Below are 20,378 nucleotides of genomic sequence, written 5' to 3' on the forward strand. Positions count from 1 at the left end.
AGGACATGCACTGCAATTTGCAGAGGAAAATGTCAAGTGAGGACTCCGTTACGTATCACATGAGAGGAAAATAAGAGCTGGTTCTAAAATCAAAAGCCGTTGTTCATCCTGAATTGAATTTTCTTAATTTGGGTGGAACAGAGTCGTTTTGAAGTCTTATTCTGATCTAGTTCTATTGCATTGTTGATGATAACTGTTGACTTTATGTAGTGTAGAAGCAACAAGCATGTCCTTTTAGTACAAGTACAGTGAAGGGTAGAACAAACTTTCATTGATGCAAAAATTTAAATAGTCATGTTACTTCTGTATCCAGTGTCCTAAAGTTTTAAGATTAGTTCTAGTTTTGTGTTTGCTTACATGAGCTTAGCATAAAGAATATTTTAACCATCTCATTTTGTCTTCAGCATTTTTTCTATTAAGAGGTAAAATGCAGGCCTTGTCAGCATTTTTTCTATTAAAAGGTAAAATGTAGGCCTTGTTTGACTCTTGACAATCCAGTGCATGTTTGATCTTAGATCTCATGATCTGAGTGCATCTCTTCTCCAGGAAGGAAAGTGCACCAATGTCTGTTCCTGTTAAATAGCAACTTTTAGGGCTGGGCACGGTGGCTCACGCCTGTAATCCCAGCACTTTGTGAGGCCTAGGTGGGAGGATCACCTGAAGTCGGAGTTCGAGACCAGCCTGACCAATATGAAGAAAACCTGTCTCTATTTTTAGTAGCTGGGTAAAATTAAAATTAGCTGGGTATGGTGGCACATGCCTGTAATCCTAGCTACTCAGGAGGCTGAGGCAGGAGAATCACTTGAACCTGGGAGGCAGAGGTTGCGGTGAGCCGAGATGGTGCCATTGCCCTCCAGCCTGGGCAACAAGAGCAAAACTCCATCTAAAATAAATAAATAAATAAATAAATAGCAACTTTTAGTTTTAGCTTGTTTTGTTTTGATGTCAATAAATAGTAACAGCATTCAAAAATAAATAAATAAATAAAAGGGCAGGTGCGGTGACTCACACCTATAATCCTAGCACTTTGGGAGGCCAAAGCAGGCAGATCACCTGAGGTCAGAAGTTCAACACCAGCCTGGCCAACATGGCAAAACCCCGTCTCTACAAAAAAAATACACAAATTAGCCAGGCATGGTGGCACATGCCTATGATCACAGCTACTCAGAAGGCTGAGGCAGGAGAATCGCTTGAACCCAGGAGGCAGAGGTTTCAGTGAGCCGAGATGGCACTACTGCACTCCAGACTGGGCGACAGAGTGACACTCCGTCTCAAAAAAAAAAGGTTTGGGCATCATCTAGGTAGTGTGAATTTTGTCCGCAAGCCCATGTGAGGGTTTAATTATATTTACAAGTACTTTCCCCATCTCCATTCAGTGTTGAGACTCAAGATAGGCCATTTTCTCTATGATTCTCTCAGTGGGGCATGTATCCTTATTTCTAATTCACCTTCACACTGATGTCATAGCCCTTTGAAGTCAAAGATTTACACAGAGGGGACTCCACTAAAGATTCCCCAATTTAGCTTTCTTTTCTACTAGTTGCATCACTTAATATTATAAAAACCAAGTAGAGCATGGGTTAAGTTGCTATAATTTAAAAAAAAATCAAAATACAATGAGAAGAGAAGTCTCACTCTGTCGCCCAGTCTGGAGTGCAGTGGAGTGATCTCGGCTTACTGCAGCCTCCCCAGGTTCAAGCGATTCTCCTGCGTCAGCCTCCCGAGTAGCTAGGATTAGGCGTGCACCACCACGCCTGGCTAATTTTTGTATTTTTAGTAGAGACGGGGTTTCACCATGTTGGCCAGGCTGGTCTCGAACTCCTGACCTCAAGAGATCCGCCCACCTTGGCCTCCCAAACTGCTGGGATTACAGGCATGAGCCACCGTGCCCCACCAAGAATGAGTTTTCAAAACCCAAGTTCAGAAGAGGGATTCTGAGAGGTTGGTTCTTAGATCTCTGAGGAAGAGGAAGGATGGCCCTAGGGCAGGTCCACCGCATGTTAGAACCCAGCAGGGGGCTGTGACAGGCTGGTGCTGGGAACTTCATCTCCCTCTTCCCGGACCTTCTGGAGCCGGTGTTTGTGGCGCCTCCTGCTGGTCACTGTGTTCAGGCAGTTTGGAGCTGGCTGGAAGGATGGGAGGTATTAAAGTCTTGGGCCCTGGACCTTGTTGGCTGATCTCTCCCTGCTGACCTAAATGACAAGGGGAGGCGTGTCCAGTCAGAGTGTGAGGGCTGTACCCGTGGGCAGCTGAGGGAGCGTGAGCCACAGGCCAGGCACTCCCCCTCTCCCATTAGCTCAGCCGTGGCATCGGACTTGCAGCTTCACTTTGGGCTGCCTTAGCCATGAAGCTCCTTTTGCTGACTTTGACTGTGCTGCTGCTCTTATCCCAGCTGACTCCAGGTAACCTGGACCTCCTCGAGGAAGGGGCAGGGCTTGCAGACTAAGGCCTGGTCAGGGAATCCCAAGGGTTAGAAGGATGGGCTGCAGCTTGCCATCTGGCACCACGTATAGGAGGCAGGAGGCGCCTCACCAGCAGCAGGTGCCAGCTGATAGATGCCAACTACGACATCCAGAACTGCTCTCTCAGCCGCTCCATCCCTCCTCTTCCTGCCCAGCTCCAGGGAGCATGTGGGGGTGGCCTAGTGTGTGAGGAGGAGTGGGAGGGGTGAGCAAGAGAAGCAGGAAAGAGGAGAGGCAGGTCTGACCCTTTTGCAAAATATTTCCCAGAATGAATGAAGCTTTGTGAAGATCACAGCCACCTTAATGGCAGAGAAAACTCACTTATACTGCAGCTGTCTCTGTGCCAGACTGCACTGGAAGCTAGGACCATGGAGAAAAATGACATGGTGCCAGGGGAGCTAACTGGGGGAGACAGTTAAATAGCATTTACAACCCAGGGTGACATAGCTGTGACAGTGGGAAACCAGGGGGCTGGGCACACATGGTCCAGCCCAGGCTGAGGGAAAGGAGAGTCCTCCTGGAGGGATATCCTGAGTCCTAAAAAGTGCGTCAAAAATAGAAAAGGAAGAAGAGGAGAAAGCAGAAGGGGGTCCCAGGCAGAGAGGTCAGCCTACGCAAAGGTCTGGATGCGGGAGAGAGCATGGGAGCTTCAGGGACCTACATAACATGGAGGGGTGGGTTAGGAGAGAGGCGGGGGTAAAGCTGAGGAAGCATTCAAGCTCCAGGTCTCGGTGGGCCTCGAATGCCAGGTGAGGCACCCATGGGAAGGTTTAAACAGAGAAGGACCCTGGTCAGACCCACCAATTCCAGCATGAGCCACCTACCCCTTCCTGCTCATCTGGCAGAAGTTTCCACCCACCCTGAGGCTGTCGGCTAACCTTTCTAGAGTCAGAAACATGTGACTTTCCTAAACAAGCTGACCTCAGTCCTTGTGTCTTCCTGAGGCCCTAAAACACCACTCACCTGGAGTAGAGAGGCAAGCCCAGATCCTGGGTTAAAACCTGCCCCATCATTTTCTGACTCTGTGACCCCCAACAAGAAGCTCAGCTGCTCAGAGTATCAATTTCCTCATTTCTCAAACTGCAATAACATCAAGTGTGTAATAATGTCAGGTTGAGGGAACAACACTGAACACACTGAAATTTTAGTCTGCAAAAGAAATACGTCTTCTTTATTTTCCATAACTCACCAAACTTTCCCAGGAACTTCCATCCTGACTGTGGGTGTTTGCGGTGGGAGGAGCAGGACTACAGAGATAAATGACATGGCACCAGGGGAGCAAACTAGAGGAGACAGTTAAATAGCACTTACAACCCAGGGTGACAAGGCACCTAAGGGCTGGGCCTGAACTCAGCAGTTCGTTATTTATCTTTTCTGCTTTAAAATGATTTCTAAGCTAATTCAATCTCTTTTGAATAAGTGTTGAGTCTTTCAGCATGTATCTTTCTTCCATTACCCTTTCTCTTTCCTGGCATAGTATCTGGTTATAGGGAAAACTAACTTGATATGTCATCAAATAATTAATTGCTTCATTCAGTAAACATAGTTGAATGGATTTCTTGTTCCAAGCACTGTGATGGGTGCTAGAGGCAGAGCAGTGAATAAAACAAAACAAGATAAGCAAAATCTCTGTCCTCTTGGAGCTTACCTTCTACTAGAGGACCCAAAGAATTTGAAAAATAAATGAAACATATGGTATGTCAGATGATGAGTACAGTGAGCAGAATAGGCAGGAAAGGAAATAGTGAACACCAGGGGAAGGGGAAGGTGATTTGCGTTTTGTTTGTTTGTTTGTTTGTTTGTTTTAGAGACAGAGTCTCGCGAGTATAGTGGCACGATCTTAGCTCACTGCAACCTCCACCACCTGGATTCCAGCAATTTTCATGCCTCAGCCTCTTGAGTAACTGGGATTACAGGCGCATGCAACCATGCCTGGCAAATTTTTGTATTTTTAGTAGAGATGGGGTTTGGCCATGTTGCCCAGGCTGGTCTTAAACCCCTGACCTCAAGCAATCTGCTTGCCTCAGCCTCCCAAAGTGCTGGGATTATAGGCTTGAGCCACCATGCCCAGTCATTGCCATTTTTAAGGGGGTGCTCATGGAATGTCTTACTGTGAGCTGAGGGAACAACTGGGGTGAGCCATGTGGATATGTAGGGAAGGAAATTCAAGTTGGGGAAAACAGCAAATGCAAGGGCCCTGGGACAGGAACATAAGGAGGTGGTGTCGGGTCCTGTGCTGGACCCTTACTGACTTCTGGGATCACGTCCCTCATTGGATGTGGTCAGTGAGTGTCCTGCTAGCACTTACTACTGGATTTCATGACTGATGAAATCTCTTAGCCCTTTTGGGGTCCCCACTGACTTGACCCTTCATCTCAGCCAGATCTTTCACCTGGTCCCCAAGTTAAGGCTGTTCACACCCTCCCTTACTGCCTTCTGCACTAGGGGTGTACTCTTGGCAGGTCCCTTACTGGTTTTCCTATCTCAACCAGAGATAAGGGAACTTGGGGACCTTCTAGGTCTATTTTATTCAACAGAGAGCTGAGAGTGATGTTCAGTCACTTCCCTCAGCCATTTCTAATCCCCCTTCAGGTAGCACCATGCGGTGCTGTATCCATGCTAAAGACAAGAATTTATCTAAAGAGCTACCAGTTTCCCTGAACTATGCTCTAAGAGGCAAAGAGTAAGTGTCCTCTGCATTGGCAATTTTTTCCAACCAATCTGGGTATTCTTAGCAAGAGACTCTCTTGCCCCTACCTTTCTCACATTAATTATCTCTACTTCCTGAGTATTCAGGTCAACCAGTAGATGGCTAGCGGGAGACACATGAAAGGCCTTTGTCCCTAGCTTGTTGGTGCGTCCACCATCAGGCTGGCAGAATGAGGCATGGGTTCTAGCAGGGCTCTCAGGCCCAGTGCTGCTGCTGCAGGAGCTGGATTTAAACTTCCAGCTTCCCTGGAAATTATGGGTAGAGTATTTCGCCTCTACTTCCCATTGGGTATGGTAGTGGTGACAGAGGTTAAATGGGAGCTACTTTAGCCTGACCCTCAGCTTTAGCCTCCTATAGCTTATGGTGAAGTGGTATTGCCTGAACCCGCCAGGTTCACCTAATAATGTATAAAGGAGCTCTTTGAAATTTGGAAATCCCTGAACTTCCTTGATAAATGTTGGTCCTTAAAATTGTCTTTCTATGCACAACCCTTATCTCATTTAAGCTGAGCAATAAGTTTGTTGTTCTGTTGTTCACCATTCCCCCAAAACCCAGAAACTCTGCCCAATTCTGCTTTATGACAATCAATGGATCTTATGATTAAAGGGGATTGAAATATGCATCACTTTAATATTTTCAAAATATTGTCATACTCACCATTAGGTTAATTGTGGGAATTCAGGAGACATATGTAAAGCCCAGAAACCCAGCAGAGATGAGATTTAGGTGGCACACCTGCCCTTCCATTATACATCCTCACAGCACCCTGAGTTCTTTCTTTATAATTTTCACCAGATTCTAGTTAATCAAATATCTGGGTATCTATTTTTTAATGGCTCTTTCTCCCCTGATTTGACTGGAAGTTCTCTGAGGGTAGGTGTCTCACTCATGTATAGTTTTATCTCCAATGTATAGGCCTCTCAGTCTATACATGTGAGCATTTCCCTGGTGTAGACATCTGGAAAGGAATTGCTAGGTAAAGACTGTGTATAGCTTTAAAATGTGTAAGTTATTGCTCAGTAGCCTCCACAGATGCTAAAAAAAGTGTATGAATGTCATTCCTCTCACTCACCAATAGTTCCTCTTGACACTCTTAAATTAAAATTGAGATTTTGTTGTTAAATGGTCGCTTTTTCCTTATCTTTTTGTAAACTAAAACACAGAATCACAGGTACTGCACACGACATAATACAAGTGTGCAGCTTAATGGAGGTTATAAGTGCACATCCTTGTAAGCACCATGCAGGTCAATGAACAGAGTATTGACAGTCAGCCCAAAAATGTCTCCACCTATTGCATCCATCACAATTGTCTTCATCCTCCAAATTAAGCACTCTCCTGACTTTTATAGCAATCAGTTCTCTGCATTCCTTTACAGTCTCATTGCTAGGGATGCATCCCTAGACACCCTATTTATACTGTTAAAATCTGATATCTCTTTAGATTCCTTGAATTTTTTAATTTACTGGTTCCATATTCATCCCTTTCTTATCTTTACAAGTTATCTGTGGAAACATACATAAGTCATTTGATCTATAACTTTCCACAATATAAATTTTGCTGATTGCATACTCAAGGTAAAATTCAACGTGTTCCTCTGACTGTGCATTTTCTGCAAATTGGCATCTGTATCCAGAGGTTTGTGAGGAGGAGTGGGAGGGGTGAACAAGAGAAGCAGGAAAGAGGAGAGCTTTCAGTGATCAATTTTCTCCATTTTCAAATACCTGAAAAAGTCTTTATTTCTCCACTTTTAGAATATTTTTACTCTGTAAAGAATTCTGGGCTAACTTTTTCCTTTTATTACTTTAAAGATCTCTCTCTACCATCTTCTAGTGTGCAGTTTCTGACAATAATTCTTCTGGGTTGTTGTTTTTTTTCTTGAGACGGGGTCACTGTGTCACCTAGGCTAGAGTGCAGTGGCGTGACCACAGCTCACTTCAGCCTCGACCTCCCAGGCTCAAGTGATCCTCCCACCTCAGCCTCCCTAGTCGCCTGGACTACAGGTGCACACCAACACACCTGGCTAATTTTTCTATTTTTTTGGAGAGACAGGGTCTCACCTAGGCTAGTCTCAAACTCTTGGGCTCAAGCGATCCTCCCACCTCAGCCTCCCAAAGTGCCAGGATTTCAAGTGTGAGCCACCACACCCAGCCTCTTCTAGTATTTTTATATTTTCTCCTGTGTATAAAATGTGTCTTTTCTTCTGGCTTAAGATTTCTTTCTTTCATATGATTTTGCAATTTGATTATTTGCATGCTTCTCTTTTGGTTTTATTCAGCTCGTAGTTCACCGAGGGTCATGGTTCTAATGGGCTTAGAGTTTTCATCAAACTTGAAATTTTTCAGCCATTATTTCTTCAAATACTTTTTATGCCTCTCCCCTCTCCTCTCCTTTTGGTATCCCAATTATATGCATGTTACGCTACTTGTTATTGTCCCATGGGTCACTGACACTCTGCTCTTTTATCCCCCTATCTTTTTTCTCTCCGTGTTTCATTTTGGATGATTTCTGTTGCTGCTATGTCTTCAAGTTCGTTTATCTTTTCTTCTTCAGTCTAACCTGCTATTAATCTTACTAAGTATGTTTTTCATTTAATATTTAATGTTTCATCTCAAGTATTCCTTGTGAATATATACATATACATGTTTTTTGTTTGTTTGTTTGTTGAGACAGAGTTTCACTCTTGTTGCCCAGGCTGAAGTGCAATGGCACGATCTCGGCTCACTGCAACCTCCGCCTCCCGAGTTCAAGCTATTCTCCTGCCTCAGCCTCCTGAGTAGCTGGGATTACAGGCATGTGCCACCACGCCCAGCTAATTTTTTTGTATTTTTAGTAGAGACAGGGTTTCTCCATGTTGGTCAGGCTGGTCTCAAACTCCTGACCTCAGGGGATTCACCCGCCTCAGCCTCCCAAAGTTCTGGGATTACAGGCTTAATCCACTGAGCCCGGCCATGAACATTTTTTACATCTTTATTTCTTCTCATCATGCTCATGGCTTCCTCTACCTTTTTTACTACTTGGAGCATATTTATCATAGCTGTTTTATCATCCTTGTCTGCTAGTTTCATCATCATTGTCATTTCTGTGTTGGTTGATTTGGTTTTTTCCTGATTATGGCTCATATTTTCTTGCTTTTTTTTTTTTTTTTTTTTGGTGTGCCTGAAAAATATTTTTACACTTTCGGTTTCTGTATTTTGTTATACTCCTTTAAAGAGTGTTAGATATTTTTCTGGCATGCAGTTAAGTTAGTGGGAATCAGATGAATATTTTCGAGACTGACTTTTAAGCTTCGTTAGGATAGGTACAGGGTATTCTTTAGTCTAGGGTTAATTTAGCCCCCTCTACTAAGGCAATAGCCTTCCGAGTACCAAATGCTGCAAATTTTACAGGGTCTTTCCACTCAGGCAGGTGGAAGCACAAGCTATTCCCAGACCTGTGCAATCACTGGGAATTGTTTTGCTTACTTCTTTTTGTTGTTTGCTATTTTTCCCCCAGGCCTTTGGTAGTTTCCTCTTGCACATGCACAGAAAGGCACTTAAAGACTAGAGGGTGAGCCAAGCATGGTGGCACATGTCTGTGGTCCTAGCTCCTCAGGGAAACCGAGGTGGGAGAGTCCCTTGAACCTGGGACGAGGAGGTTGCAATGAGCCAAAATCATTCCACTGTACTCCAGCCTGGATGACAGAGCAAGACTCGTCAAAAAAAAAAAAAAAAACCACACCACTCACATAAAGCCTTTATTCAGCTGATGTACACCAAGGTCACTCTGTCAGTCAAAGGTGGGGAGCAAAAAAAGAGAGTAAAAGAAAAACAGTGATAGGTGAAAAGGGTCAAAAGCAAGGGAAACAAGGGACCTTCTATCACATCTGCTTCCATCCATTTACAGACCTTTCAAATCCAGAGCCTACTTCTTAGGACTGACACTGTCTCCCTTCTTTTTTCTGCTTTGTGTCAGGTGGCACCCAAAGATGCTGGAATCTTTATGGCAAATGCCGTCACAGATGCTCCAAGAAGGAAAGAGTCTATGTTTACTGCCTAAATAATAAAATGTGTTGCGTGAAGCCCAGGTACCAGCCAAAAGAAAAGTGGTGGCCATTTTAAGTGCCTTGAAGCCTGAAGCCGTGAAAACGCAGATGAAGTGACCCAGTGGATTCCCACACTCTATCAATAAACACCTCTGGCTGATCCCTGCGTTTGCCTGTTAGTGAAGCCCAGCAGCTCTCAGGAGTGCCTTTCGGGTGGTTTGGAATGTCAAACCTGTTTTCACAATAAATAAGACATTTTTTTTTTTTTTTTTGAGATGGAGTCTCGCTCCATCTCAAAGTCTCGCCCAGGCTGGAGTGCAGTGGCGCGATCTCGGCTCACTGCAAGCTCCGCCTCCCGGGGTTCACGCCATTCTCCTACCTACAGCCTCCCCAGTAGCTGGGACTACAGGCACCGCCACCACACCCGGCTAATTTTTTTTTTTTTTTTTTTTTTTTTTTTTTCATTTTTAGTAGAGACGGAGTTTCATTGTGTTAGCCAGGATGTTTCTGATCTCCTGACCTTGTGATCCGCCCACCTCGGCCTCCCGACATTTTTTACTTTTTTAAGCTCTCTCTTTCACAAGTGTATAGTGGAATTTTCTGGAATCTCCATGACATATAATGACATAATTGTTCTGGCAGCTAACAAAAGATGTGCTTATGTGCTCTTGTGTAGAATTTTTTAAGGTAGAAGGCTTAAAATATAAGTATGCTCATTTTCAGAGATTCACGCAATTTGTTCTCAGTAATTCTACTGTCCCCTTACAAACTATCTTTGGTTATATTATTAACTGTAATAATTACTCTCTATACCTACATTATCATCTAATAAGTCATTACTTTGAAATCCCACAACTTACCTTGCACCACAAGAAATAAGAACACTTTGTCGTCTTGGTTTGCAGAGGTATTTTGTTCTAATTTTTTGTTTTTTATAGAGATAAGGTCTCGCTTTGTTACCCAGCCTGGTTTTGAACTCCTGGCCCGCCTCAGTCTCCCAAAGTGCTAGGAATGCAGGAATGAGCCACCATTCCCATGGGTCCTTGCAGAGATATATTAACAACAGTCCTAACTGTCTAACAGAAGAAAGGACGTGCTCTCCCTTAGGGAAAAAATAACACCTATTCTAGTCTCTATAGTTCTCTTAAATACAATTTCTGACAAATATACAATTTTAAAACTATAAGACATGCACAGAAGCAGGAAAATATGGCCCATAATCAAGAATAAAAATAATCAATTAGAAGCAGACCCAAAGATGGTGATATGGCTTGGATCTGTGTCCCTGCCCAAATTTCATGTTGAATTGTAATCCCCAGTGTTGAAGGTGGGGCCTGGTGAGAGGTGATTGGATCATGGAGATGGATCCTTCATGAATGGTTTAGCACCATCCCTTTGGTATTGTTCTTGTGATAGAGTTCTCACAAGATCTGGTTGTTTAAAAGTATGTGGCACCACCTCGCTCTTCACTTCCCCCTGCTCTGACCATGTAAGACAGGCTTGCTTCTCCTTCACCTTCTGTCATGCTCAAAAGTTTCCTGAGGCCTCCTCAGAAGCCTTCATGCTCCTTGTGCCATGAGTCAATTAAACCTCTTTTTTTTTTTTTTTTTTTTTGAGATGAAGTCTCACTCCTGTTGCCCAGGCTGGAGTGCAGTGGAATGATCTCGGCTCACTGCAATCTCTACCTCCCGGGTTCAAGCGATTATCCTTCCTCAGCCTCCCATGTAGCTGGGATTACAGGCGTGCACCACCACACCTGACTAATTTTCATATTTTTAGTATAGACAGGGTTTCATCATGTTGGCCAGGCTGGTCTTGAACTCCTTACCTCAGGTGATCCACCCTCCTCGACTTCCCAAAGTGCTAGAATTACAGGCGTGAGCCACCATGCCTGGCCTAAACCTCTTTTCTTTATAAATTACCTGGTCTCAGGGTTTTTTTCAATACCAGTATGAGAACGAACTAATACAGATGGAGTAGTTGTTGGAATTAACAGACAACCTTAAAATAACTGTTATAAATATGTTAAAGAAATTAGAAGAAAATATTGATAAAATTAATGAAAGGATGAAGAATCTAAATACACAGACAAATAATGTATTATTTTCCCCTACTGCATTACAAAACCACTCCAGAACTTAGTAGACTAAAATAACAACTATTCGTCATTTTTCACAATTCAGCGCATTGATTAAGTGGTTCTTCTGATATTCTCAAGAGGTCATTCATGTTACTACATCTCTCTTCACATAGCCTCTCCACCTCAAAGAAGTTAACCTTGGCTTCTTCCATGATAGCTGGGGCCAAGAGCCTCCCAAAGTGCTAGGAATACAGGAATGAGCCACCACTCCTGGCCTTGCAGAGGTATATTAACAACAGTCCTAACTGCCTAACAGAAGAAAGGATATGCTCTCCCTTAGGGAAAAAATAACACCTATTTTCATCTCTAGAGTTCTCTTAAATACGTTTTCTGACATATATGGGTAAACCTCAACATCTGGCATTTCTCAGATTTCTGTTTGTATTACATTTGCTGAAGTCCCACTGGCAAGTCATATGCTAGTCACTGTGAAAGAGGACTACATAAGGGCATGAATACTAAGAGCATGATGGAAACTCTAAGAATAAATTGGGCCTTCTAAACTGAGACATACTAAAATTAAGAATGTATTGGATGGTAAGCCAGGCATGGTGGCACATGCCTGTAGTCCCAGCTACTTGGTAGGCTGAGGCAGAAGGATCACTTATGCCCAGGAGTTTAAGTCTGTAGTATGCTGTGATCATGGCTGTGAATAGCCACATGTGCACTCCAGCCTGAGTAACATAGCGAGACCCCACCTCTTTAAAAAAAAGAATCTATTGGATGGGTTTAACAGCAGAAGACAGGGCATTGTAGAAGAATGAATCAGTGAACTCAGAGACAGATTAGAAAATATACAAACCAAAGCACAGAGAGAAAAAATGCAAAAGAAGCATAACAGAGCATGAGAGACTTATGGGACAATATCAAATGATCTAACATGTATATAATTAAATCCCAGAAGAAGAGATGGGAGACCAGGCACAGTGGCTCACACATGTAATCTCAGCACTTTGGGAGACTGAGGCAGGAGGATCACATGAGTCCAAGAGTTCAAGACCAGCTTGGACATCATAATGAGACTCCCCCCTCTCTATTTTTTTTTTTTTTCGAGGTGGGGTCTCACCATGTCGGTCGTGAACTCCTGGGCTCAAGTAATTTGGCCTGCCTCAGCCTCCTAAAATGCTGGGATTATAGGAATGAGCCGCCATGCCCAACCCCCACCCGTCTCTATCAAAAAAAAAAATTAAAGAAGTGAATAAGGAAGAAGAAATATTTTTAAAAGATAATGGCTGAAATTTTTCCAAAATTGTTAAAAGACATCAATCCACAAGAAGTTCAGTGAACTCCAAAGCAGCATAGACACAAAGAAAATCAAACCTGCCGGGCATGGTGGCTCAAGTCTGTAATTCCAGCACTTTGCGAGGCCGAGGCAGGCGGATCACCTGAGGTTAGGAGTCTGACATCAGCCTGGCCAACATGATGAAACCTCGTCTCTACTAATAATACAAAAATTAGCTGGCCGTGGTGGCACAGACCCGTAAGCCCAGCTACTAAGGAGGCTGTGGCAGGAGAATAAAAAAGGAGTACAGACAGTATAATTCCATTCCTTAAACATTCTAGAAAATGTAAACTAATCTACAGTAGAGTTCATCAGTGCAGTGAGAGTTCATCAGTGCTTGGGACAGTATGTGGAGGGAAAACACAAAGCAGTATTATGAAAGGATTACAGGCTGGGTGCAGTGGCTCATACCTGAGGATCCAGTTTCCCAAATAAATTTAGGGTTCCTTGTGTAAAATTCCCTCCCTTGAAATACCTAGTATGGCTTTTGTTTCCTAGCTAGATCATGACTGATACAGTACATGGGACATGATTTATTCATTTATATTGAATAAATATATATTGCCTTCCCAGATGAATATATATATATATATGAATATATATGTATTCATTTGTTTATTCAACTAGAAATTTACTGAGTACCTATGTGCCAGTTTAGTGCTTGGGGAGGGGGGGTACCTTATGACTGGAGCTGGTGCCTCTGAAGGACATTGCAGTACTGGCAATGAACCCATAACTACCTAAGCTGCTGGGAGGATACAGATGGAATCCAAAGCAGAGAGTGAATGCCTTCTCTCCTCGCCTCCCACTTTCCAGACTCCCATCATTGTCTTCAATTAGCAAACTCTTAGCAGGAAGCCACCTGGTGAAGGAGTCTGGGAAATTGTAATATCAGACTCCCAGCCCCAGCAACACAGAGCTGAATATAGGCTGGGTTTGAGGCCGCACTGGCACACCATTTAACTTCTGAGATGTAAGTATAAATCTGAAGTAACATCCCAAAAAAGTAATCATCAGTATTAATTATTACAAATTCTAGAAGTCACGTTTTAAAGGTTTAATATTAGAATGCAGGAACAATTATCCCTGCAGTCACTGTCCTGCTCATCTCAGTTCATTGTGGCCTCAACCTCTTGGGCTCAAGCAGTCCTCCTACTTCAGCCTCCAAAGTAGCTGGGACCACAGGCATGTGCCACCATGCCTGGCTAATTTTTTTTTTAATAGAGATGAGGTCTCTTTATGTTGCCCAGGCTGGTCTTGAAGCGAAGGAGTTGCTGTACTAAATAGATGTTATTTGCTGTACTAAATAAATGCTGTTTCAATATCCACTAACTTTTTCAGTCACGGAAGAATGTTAACTCAAAAAAATGAATTTGGCCACATGTGGTGGCTCATGCCTGTAATTGCAGCACTTTGGGGGGCTGAGGCAGGAGAGTCTCCTGAGCCCAGGAGTTCCAGACCAGCCTAGGCAACATAGGGAGACCTCATCTCTACCAAAAAAAATAAAAATAAAAATTTTCCTGGGCATGGTGGCATGTGCCTGTGGTCCCAGCTACTTGGGAGGCTGAAGCAGGAGGATTGTTTGAGCCCAGTAGGTTGAGGCTGCAGTGAACAGAAATCACATCACTGCACTCCAGCTGCCTGGATGACAGAATGAGGCCCTGTCTCAGAAAAAGAAAAAAAAAGGAAACAACAAAGGAATTTCATATTCCCAATACAAAGAAATAATAAAGGTGATGAATATGCTAAATCCCCTTATTTGACCATAACACATTATATGTATGTATCAAGATATCACATGTACCCCATAAATATGTGTAAATATTTTTTTTCATTTTTAATAAAAATTTTAAAATTGCCAGGCATGGTGGTGTGCACCTATAATTCAAGCTGCTTGGGAGGCTGAGGCAGGAGGATCACTTGAGCCCAGGAGTTCAAGTCCAGCCTGAGCAACATCTCAAGATCCCATCTCTAAAACTGAATAAATTAATTAAATTCAAAATTAAAAGATAAAAATAAATAACTAAAAATTTAAAAATAAAAATAATTTAAAAGAAAATGAATTTCAGAAACATACTTCCTAAAAAGAACTTTCAAATTTAAAAATTTAGAATTTGCACCTTGAAAAAATGTCAAAAATATTCTATCTTCAACTAGTGAAACTAGTTGTGGTTTATAGAAAAAATATTTGGCAAACTTCAGTGTTTAATTTTTTAGCCTTCATAAAATTTGTGATTTTGAAAATTAGTGAGAATAAAATATGCCTAGGGTGCCTCACTTTTCCCTAACACTTTCCTCTGTTCTTCATTGACTTTATACCCAACAGTGTGTATAAATTGAAGGTGACTTGTCATCGATGTCATGGTACATGGTTTTGGAGTCTTTCCTACCTGTGAAATTTTGAGGTGACAAAATTCACACTTAGCTTTTTACTCATCCTTACAAGGTGTGAGAAATTCTCAACCATAATTTTTTCCTAAAAGGCTTATGTCCTAAATGGAATTAAATAACTAAAGAATAACTAAAGGCAAGTACTTTTTTTTTTTGAAACAGGGTCTCGCGTTGTCACACAAACTGGAGTGCAGTGGCGCCATCTCAGTTCACAGCAGCCTCAACCTTCAGGGCTCAAACGATCTTCCCACCTCAGCCTCCCAAGTAGCTGGTACTACAGGCACACTATGCCTTGCCTGGCTAAGTTTAGTATTTTTTGTAGACAGGGTTTCACCATGTTGCCCAGACTGGTCTTGAACTCCTGAGCACAAGCCATCCACGCACCTCGGCCTCCCAAAGTGCTGGGATTACAGGTGTGAGCCACCATGTGTGGCCTCTTAATAGTTGTTTTTTTTTTAATTCGATGAATGGTATCTTAACAAAGATTTGAACTATAATATAATCTCCATTATTTTGCCTAGTGTTAATATTCAAAATATTTAAAATATTGATTGGATATCACATTCTGAAGGTTATCAAGCTAACAAATTTTAGGTCTCAATATTTAAATTAACTCATATTTTCTCCTAAGTTGAATTGTTGAAAGTTCTTAATTATTTTTCTAACACTGATAGCTTTCACAATCGTCTTTAACTGTTGCAACATTTTATTCCTACAGTAATAAATATATACTTCTATCTCAAATGACTAATGAATTTAAACATGTAAAGTGCATGAGATTTCATTCCAAGTTACATCTAAAGTGTTTACTACATGTGAAAATGAATATTCATATGTAAATGATAACTCCAAATGCTGTGTTCCAAAGGTGTTATGCTTATTGGACATGCTAGTTTACCGTGCAATTACAAAATCATTGAACACACACAAGTTCACGGTGCCACAAGTGACTCTGAAGTAGGTATCTGGCAATTCATCCTTCCAAAGGGTGAAGCTAAGGCTGGATACTGAGACCAAAGTCAAAATTGGGCTTATTCTTAGAATGTAAGCTCCATACAGGTAGGGATTTATCTGTTTTGCCCCCTGCTGAGTCCTCCATATCTAGAATAATGCCTGGCACATAAAAGGTATTCAATAAATATAAGTTGAATGAATGAAAAACAGAAAAATAGAGTGCCGATGCTAGTGGTGCATGGGTGAAAATCATCAACAGTTGATTTTCAGCTGGGACAAGGATGGAAATCATGAAGCCTGCCCAAATCAGAGAGACCTTAGTTTTGGCCAAGAGCTCACTGCACTTAAGCCAGTCTACCGTGAGTTCAAATTAGGAGGAAAGGAGCGAAATTAATGAACACGTACAAAATGTTGGAGATATATCATTAAAAATTGTGCCTTGGCTGGGCGCGGTGGCTCAGGCCTGTAATCCCAGCACTTTGGGAGGCTGAGGGGGGCGAATCACTTGACCCCAGGAGCTCGAGACCAGCATGACCAACACGGTGAAACCCCGTCTCTACTAAAAAAAAAAAAAAAAAAATAGCCGGGCGTGGTGGGTCACGCCTTTACTCGGGAGGCTGAGGCAGGAGGATGGCGTGAACCCAGAAGGCGGAGCTTGCAGTCAGCCGAGATCGTGCCACTGCACTCCAGCCAGGGCGACCGAGCGAGACTCCGTCTCCAAAAAAAAAAAAGCAAATTCCCAAAATAACCGCTAGAGGGGAGTATCTCCCCTTGAGAGTCATTGATCTAGCCATTAAGAGAGTCCTGAAAACATTACGCCAGTCTCCTGGATCATCCAGCTCTTTACGACACGAATGGAGCTGCATCCTAAGCACAGATAGTTTACCCTGACTCAACTACATGTGCTCAGAAAAAAAGATAAATTTAAAGAAAATAAGACTTGGGGTGGGTTTTTTCTTTTTTTTTCTTACTTTTTAAATCAGCTTTGTTTTGCCTGTCTGAAAAATCATATAAATGGAATTACTCAGCGTGTATTTCTTTGTGTCTGACTTATTTCACTTAACATAGTGTTTTTGAAATTAATTTATGTTGTGTGTATTGGTAAATTATCACTATTTATTGAGTAGCCTATTGTATGGATATAACTCAACTTATCCATTTACCTGTTGAACATTTGGGCTGTTTCCATTTATGGGTTATTACAAATAAAGCTGCAACAAACAGCTCTACCCCAAACACCTTTGGGGTCACAGGGAAGGATAGAGAAGTCTTTGTATAGATACATGTCTATTTAATTTTGTTTGTTTGTTTGTCTGTTTGTTTGAAACGGAGTCTCACTCTGTCGCCCAGGCTAGAGTGCACTGGCGCCATCTTGACTCACTGCAACCTCCGCCTCCCGGGTTCAAGCAAATTCCCGAGCCTCGGCCTCCCAAGTAGCTGGAATTAGAGGCACGCGCCACCACGCCCAGCTAATTTTTGTATTGTTTTAGTAGAGACAGGGTTTCGCCATGTTGGCCAGGCTGGTCTCAAACGCCTAACCTCGAGTGATCTGCCCGTCTCTGCCCCCAGAGTGCTGGGATTACAGGCATGAGCCACCCTGCCCAGCCAACATATGTCTATTTAATTTTATAAGTAATTATGCACCTGTTTTTCCAGTTGCAGAGTGGTTCTCCATGTTACAGTCCCACCAGCAATGTATCAGCATTCCAGTTGCCCCATATCCTTACCAACCTTGCTATGGTCAGTCTTTTTCACTTTAATTATTCTAGTGAGTGTGTATGGTAGTATCTCATTGTGATTTTATTTTGCATTCTCCTGATATACTAATGATATTGAACATCTTTTCACAAACTTATTGGCCGCTTACATATTTTCATTTGTAAAATGTCGTTTAAATATTTGCCCATTCTGTTATTGAGTTGTTTTTTCTCTTTTCTTATTTATTTGTAAGAGTTATTTATATATTGTGGATATGAGTCTTTTGTCAGATATATGTTTTGCAAATATGCACAATAACAGTCCAAATAAGCCAGAAAAATCCCTCCTTGAGCCAGTGTCTGAATGAGTGGGAGATGGGAAATGGATTATTTCCTGTGCAGGGAAAGCTTCTGGCAGTGAAGACATCACATTGCACTGCGTGATTCCACTATGGAAAGATATTTATTTTTCACCAAAAAAAATGGTGCCTAAACATAACCAACCACTTCCTTTAATGCACGGTCAGAGAAACGTGATATGTTCCATCAATGGAGGAAAACTTGCTGTGTATGTCTGTCTCCAAAAAGGTGCCTTCCTGAGCAGTTTTCAAGGATAATTTAAGTCATGTGCGATTGTCACCTGGCTCTCAGACTTAAACCTAGCCCTAGCAGAATAATAAACAATTCCACTGAACACTCTGCCATTGAAAGAAGGGAGTGGGGATAGAAGTCAGACACCCACGTCTACCCTGAACTACCTACAGTATCCATCCATTGTTGTAACTTCCTTGTTATTTTCCTTCCCTGTGACCCCAAAGGTGTCCACCTGATCAGCAGAAGTCCCTCTCGTAGAAGAGTCTCTGATGTGTGTGAAAATGCCTTCAAATATATTTTTTATATATTTACATATATATTTATATGTATTTACATATATTTATATATATTTACATATATTTACATATATTTGTATGTATTTGCATATATATTTACATTTTTTTATATATATACACTAAAATACTAACAGGAATTATAAAAGACAGGTGAATATTTTGAGGCTTATCTATACTATACTTTCTTAGTTTTTGACACTGTATTTTATTTATTTTATTTTGTTTTATTTTTTATTTTTTGAGATGGAGTCTCACTCTGTCACCCAGGCTGGAGTGCAGTGGCACAATCTCAGCTCACTGCAACCTCCACCTCCCAGGTTCAAGCGATTCTCCTGCCTCCGCCTCCCAAGTAGCTGGGATTACAGGCGCACACCACCATGCCCGGCTATTTTTTGTGTTTTTAGTAGAGACGGGGTTTCACCATGTTAGCCAGGCTTGTCTTGAACTCCGGACCTCAGACGATCCACCTGCCTCAGCCTCCTAAAGTGCTGGGATTACAGGTGTGAGCCACCGCGCCTGGCCTCCATACTTATTTTAAACGTACTACTCAAGTTATAAAAACTAGAAGTGACTTAAAATTTTTCAGGAGGAATTTCAGTGCTAAAAATATTGTTTTGGAAGACTAAGCACATACATAAATTTTTATGATATATTGATCAGTGAAAAAAACCAGGATACAAAATATCTACAGCTTGATTCCATTTTATTTTTGTCACATTTTACATTTTTCTTTATTTCTGGGTATTTCTTTTCTTTTTTTTTTTGAGACAGAGTCTTGCTCTGTTGTCCAGGCTAGAGTGCAGTGGTGTGATCTTGGCTCACTGCAACCTCCATCTCATGGGTTCAAGTGATTCTCCTGCCTCAGCCTCCCGAGTAGCTAGGATTATAGGCGTGCGCCACCATGCCAGCTAATTTTTGTATTTTTAGTAGAGGCAGGGTTTCATCATGTTGGCTAGGCTGGTCTTGAACTCCTGACCTCAAGTGATCTGCCTGCCTCGGCCTCCCAAAGTGCTGGGATTATAGAAGTGAGCCACAACAGCCGGCCTATTGCTGGGTATTTCTGTACAGTGAAAATACTAATGATTTTAGTTTTCTTATTTGTGCTTCTCTGTTTACATGTTTTCCAATGAACATGTATTATTTTTACAATTAGAAAAAAAATATTATTTTTAAAGTACAAGTAAGAATGACTCTGGAGTCTGGCACAGTGGCTCATGCCTGTAATCCCAACACTTTGGGAGGCCGAGGCAGGAGGATTGCTTGAGGCCAGGAATTCAAGACCAGCCTGGGCAACATAGCAAGACTTTGTGTCTACAAAAAATATAAAAATTAGCCAGGCATGATGGTACATGCCTACTGTCCCAGCTACTGGGAAGGCTGAGGTGGGAGGACTCCTTGAGCCAGGGAGTTCAAAGCTGCAGTGAGCCATGATTGCACCACTGCATTCCAGCCTGGGCAACAGAGCAAGACTGTCTCCAAAAAAAGACTGACTCTGGGAAACAAAATCAGGTGACAGAGGATCAGGGTAGAGTTCCATCTCCACCACTTCCTAGGTGTATGACCTGGGCAACTTTCTTAGTTGCCTTATAGAGTCTTAGTTACCTTATAGAAAAGGCAAAGATAGGCTGGCTGCGGCGGCTCACACCTGTGATCCCAGCACTTTGGGAGGCCAAGGCAGGAGGATCACTTGAGCCCAGAAGTTCAAGACCAGCCTGGGAAACATAGAAAGACCCCATGTTTTTTTGTTGTTTTTTGTTTTCGGTGTTTTGTTTTTGTTTTTGTTTTTGTTTTTAGCAAGACTCCATCTCTACAAAACAAACAAACCAAA

General features: G+C 42.2%; 1 protein-coding gene across 1 annotated transcript; it reads left to right on the plus strand.

Annotated features, from left to right (window-relative positions):
• The first annotated feature begins 1,851 nt into the window (after positions 1-1,851).
• On the plus strand, positions 1,852-9,356 carry DEFB123 (defensin beta 123). The gene is made up of 2 exons (XM_003904908.5): positions 1,852-2,402; positions 9,127-9,356. Exons 1-2 carry the CDS (start codon positions 2,345-2,347, stop codon positions 9,270-9,272), a joined length of 204 nt encoding a protein of 67 aa, XP_003904957.1. The 5' UTR covers positions 1,852-2,344; the 3' UTR covers positions 9,273-9,356.
• The last annotated feature ends 11,022 nt before the right edge of the window (positions 9,357-20,378 follow it).

This window comes from Papio anubis, chromosome 16 (assembly GCF_008728515.1).
Source record: "Papio anubis isolate 15944 chromosome 16, Panubis1.0, whole genome shotgun sequence".
In the NCBI taxonomy this organism is placed as follows: domain Eukaryota; kingdom Metazoa; phylum Chordata; class Mammalia; order Primates; family Cercopithecidae; genus Papio; species Papio anubis.

What these genes read in the sequence shown, in the direction of transcription:
- DEFB123 (XM_003904908.5), top strand. Translation starts at nt 2,345, where the DNA reads ATGAAGCTCCTTTTGCTGACTTTGACTGTGCTGCTGCTCTTATCCCAG. An exon ending in CTTATCCCAGCTGACTCCAG is followed by an intron (nt 2,403 to 9,126) that starts GTAACCTGGACC and finishes GCTTTGTGTCAG; the next exon opens with GTGGCACCCAAAGATGCTGG.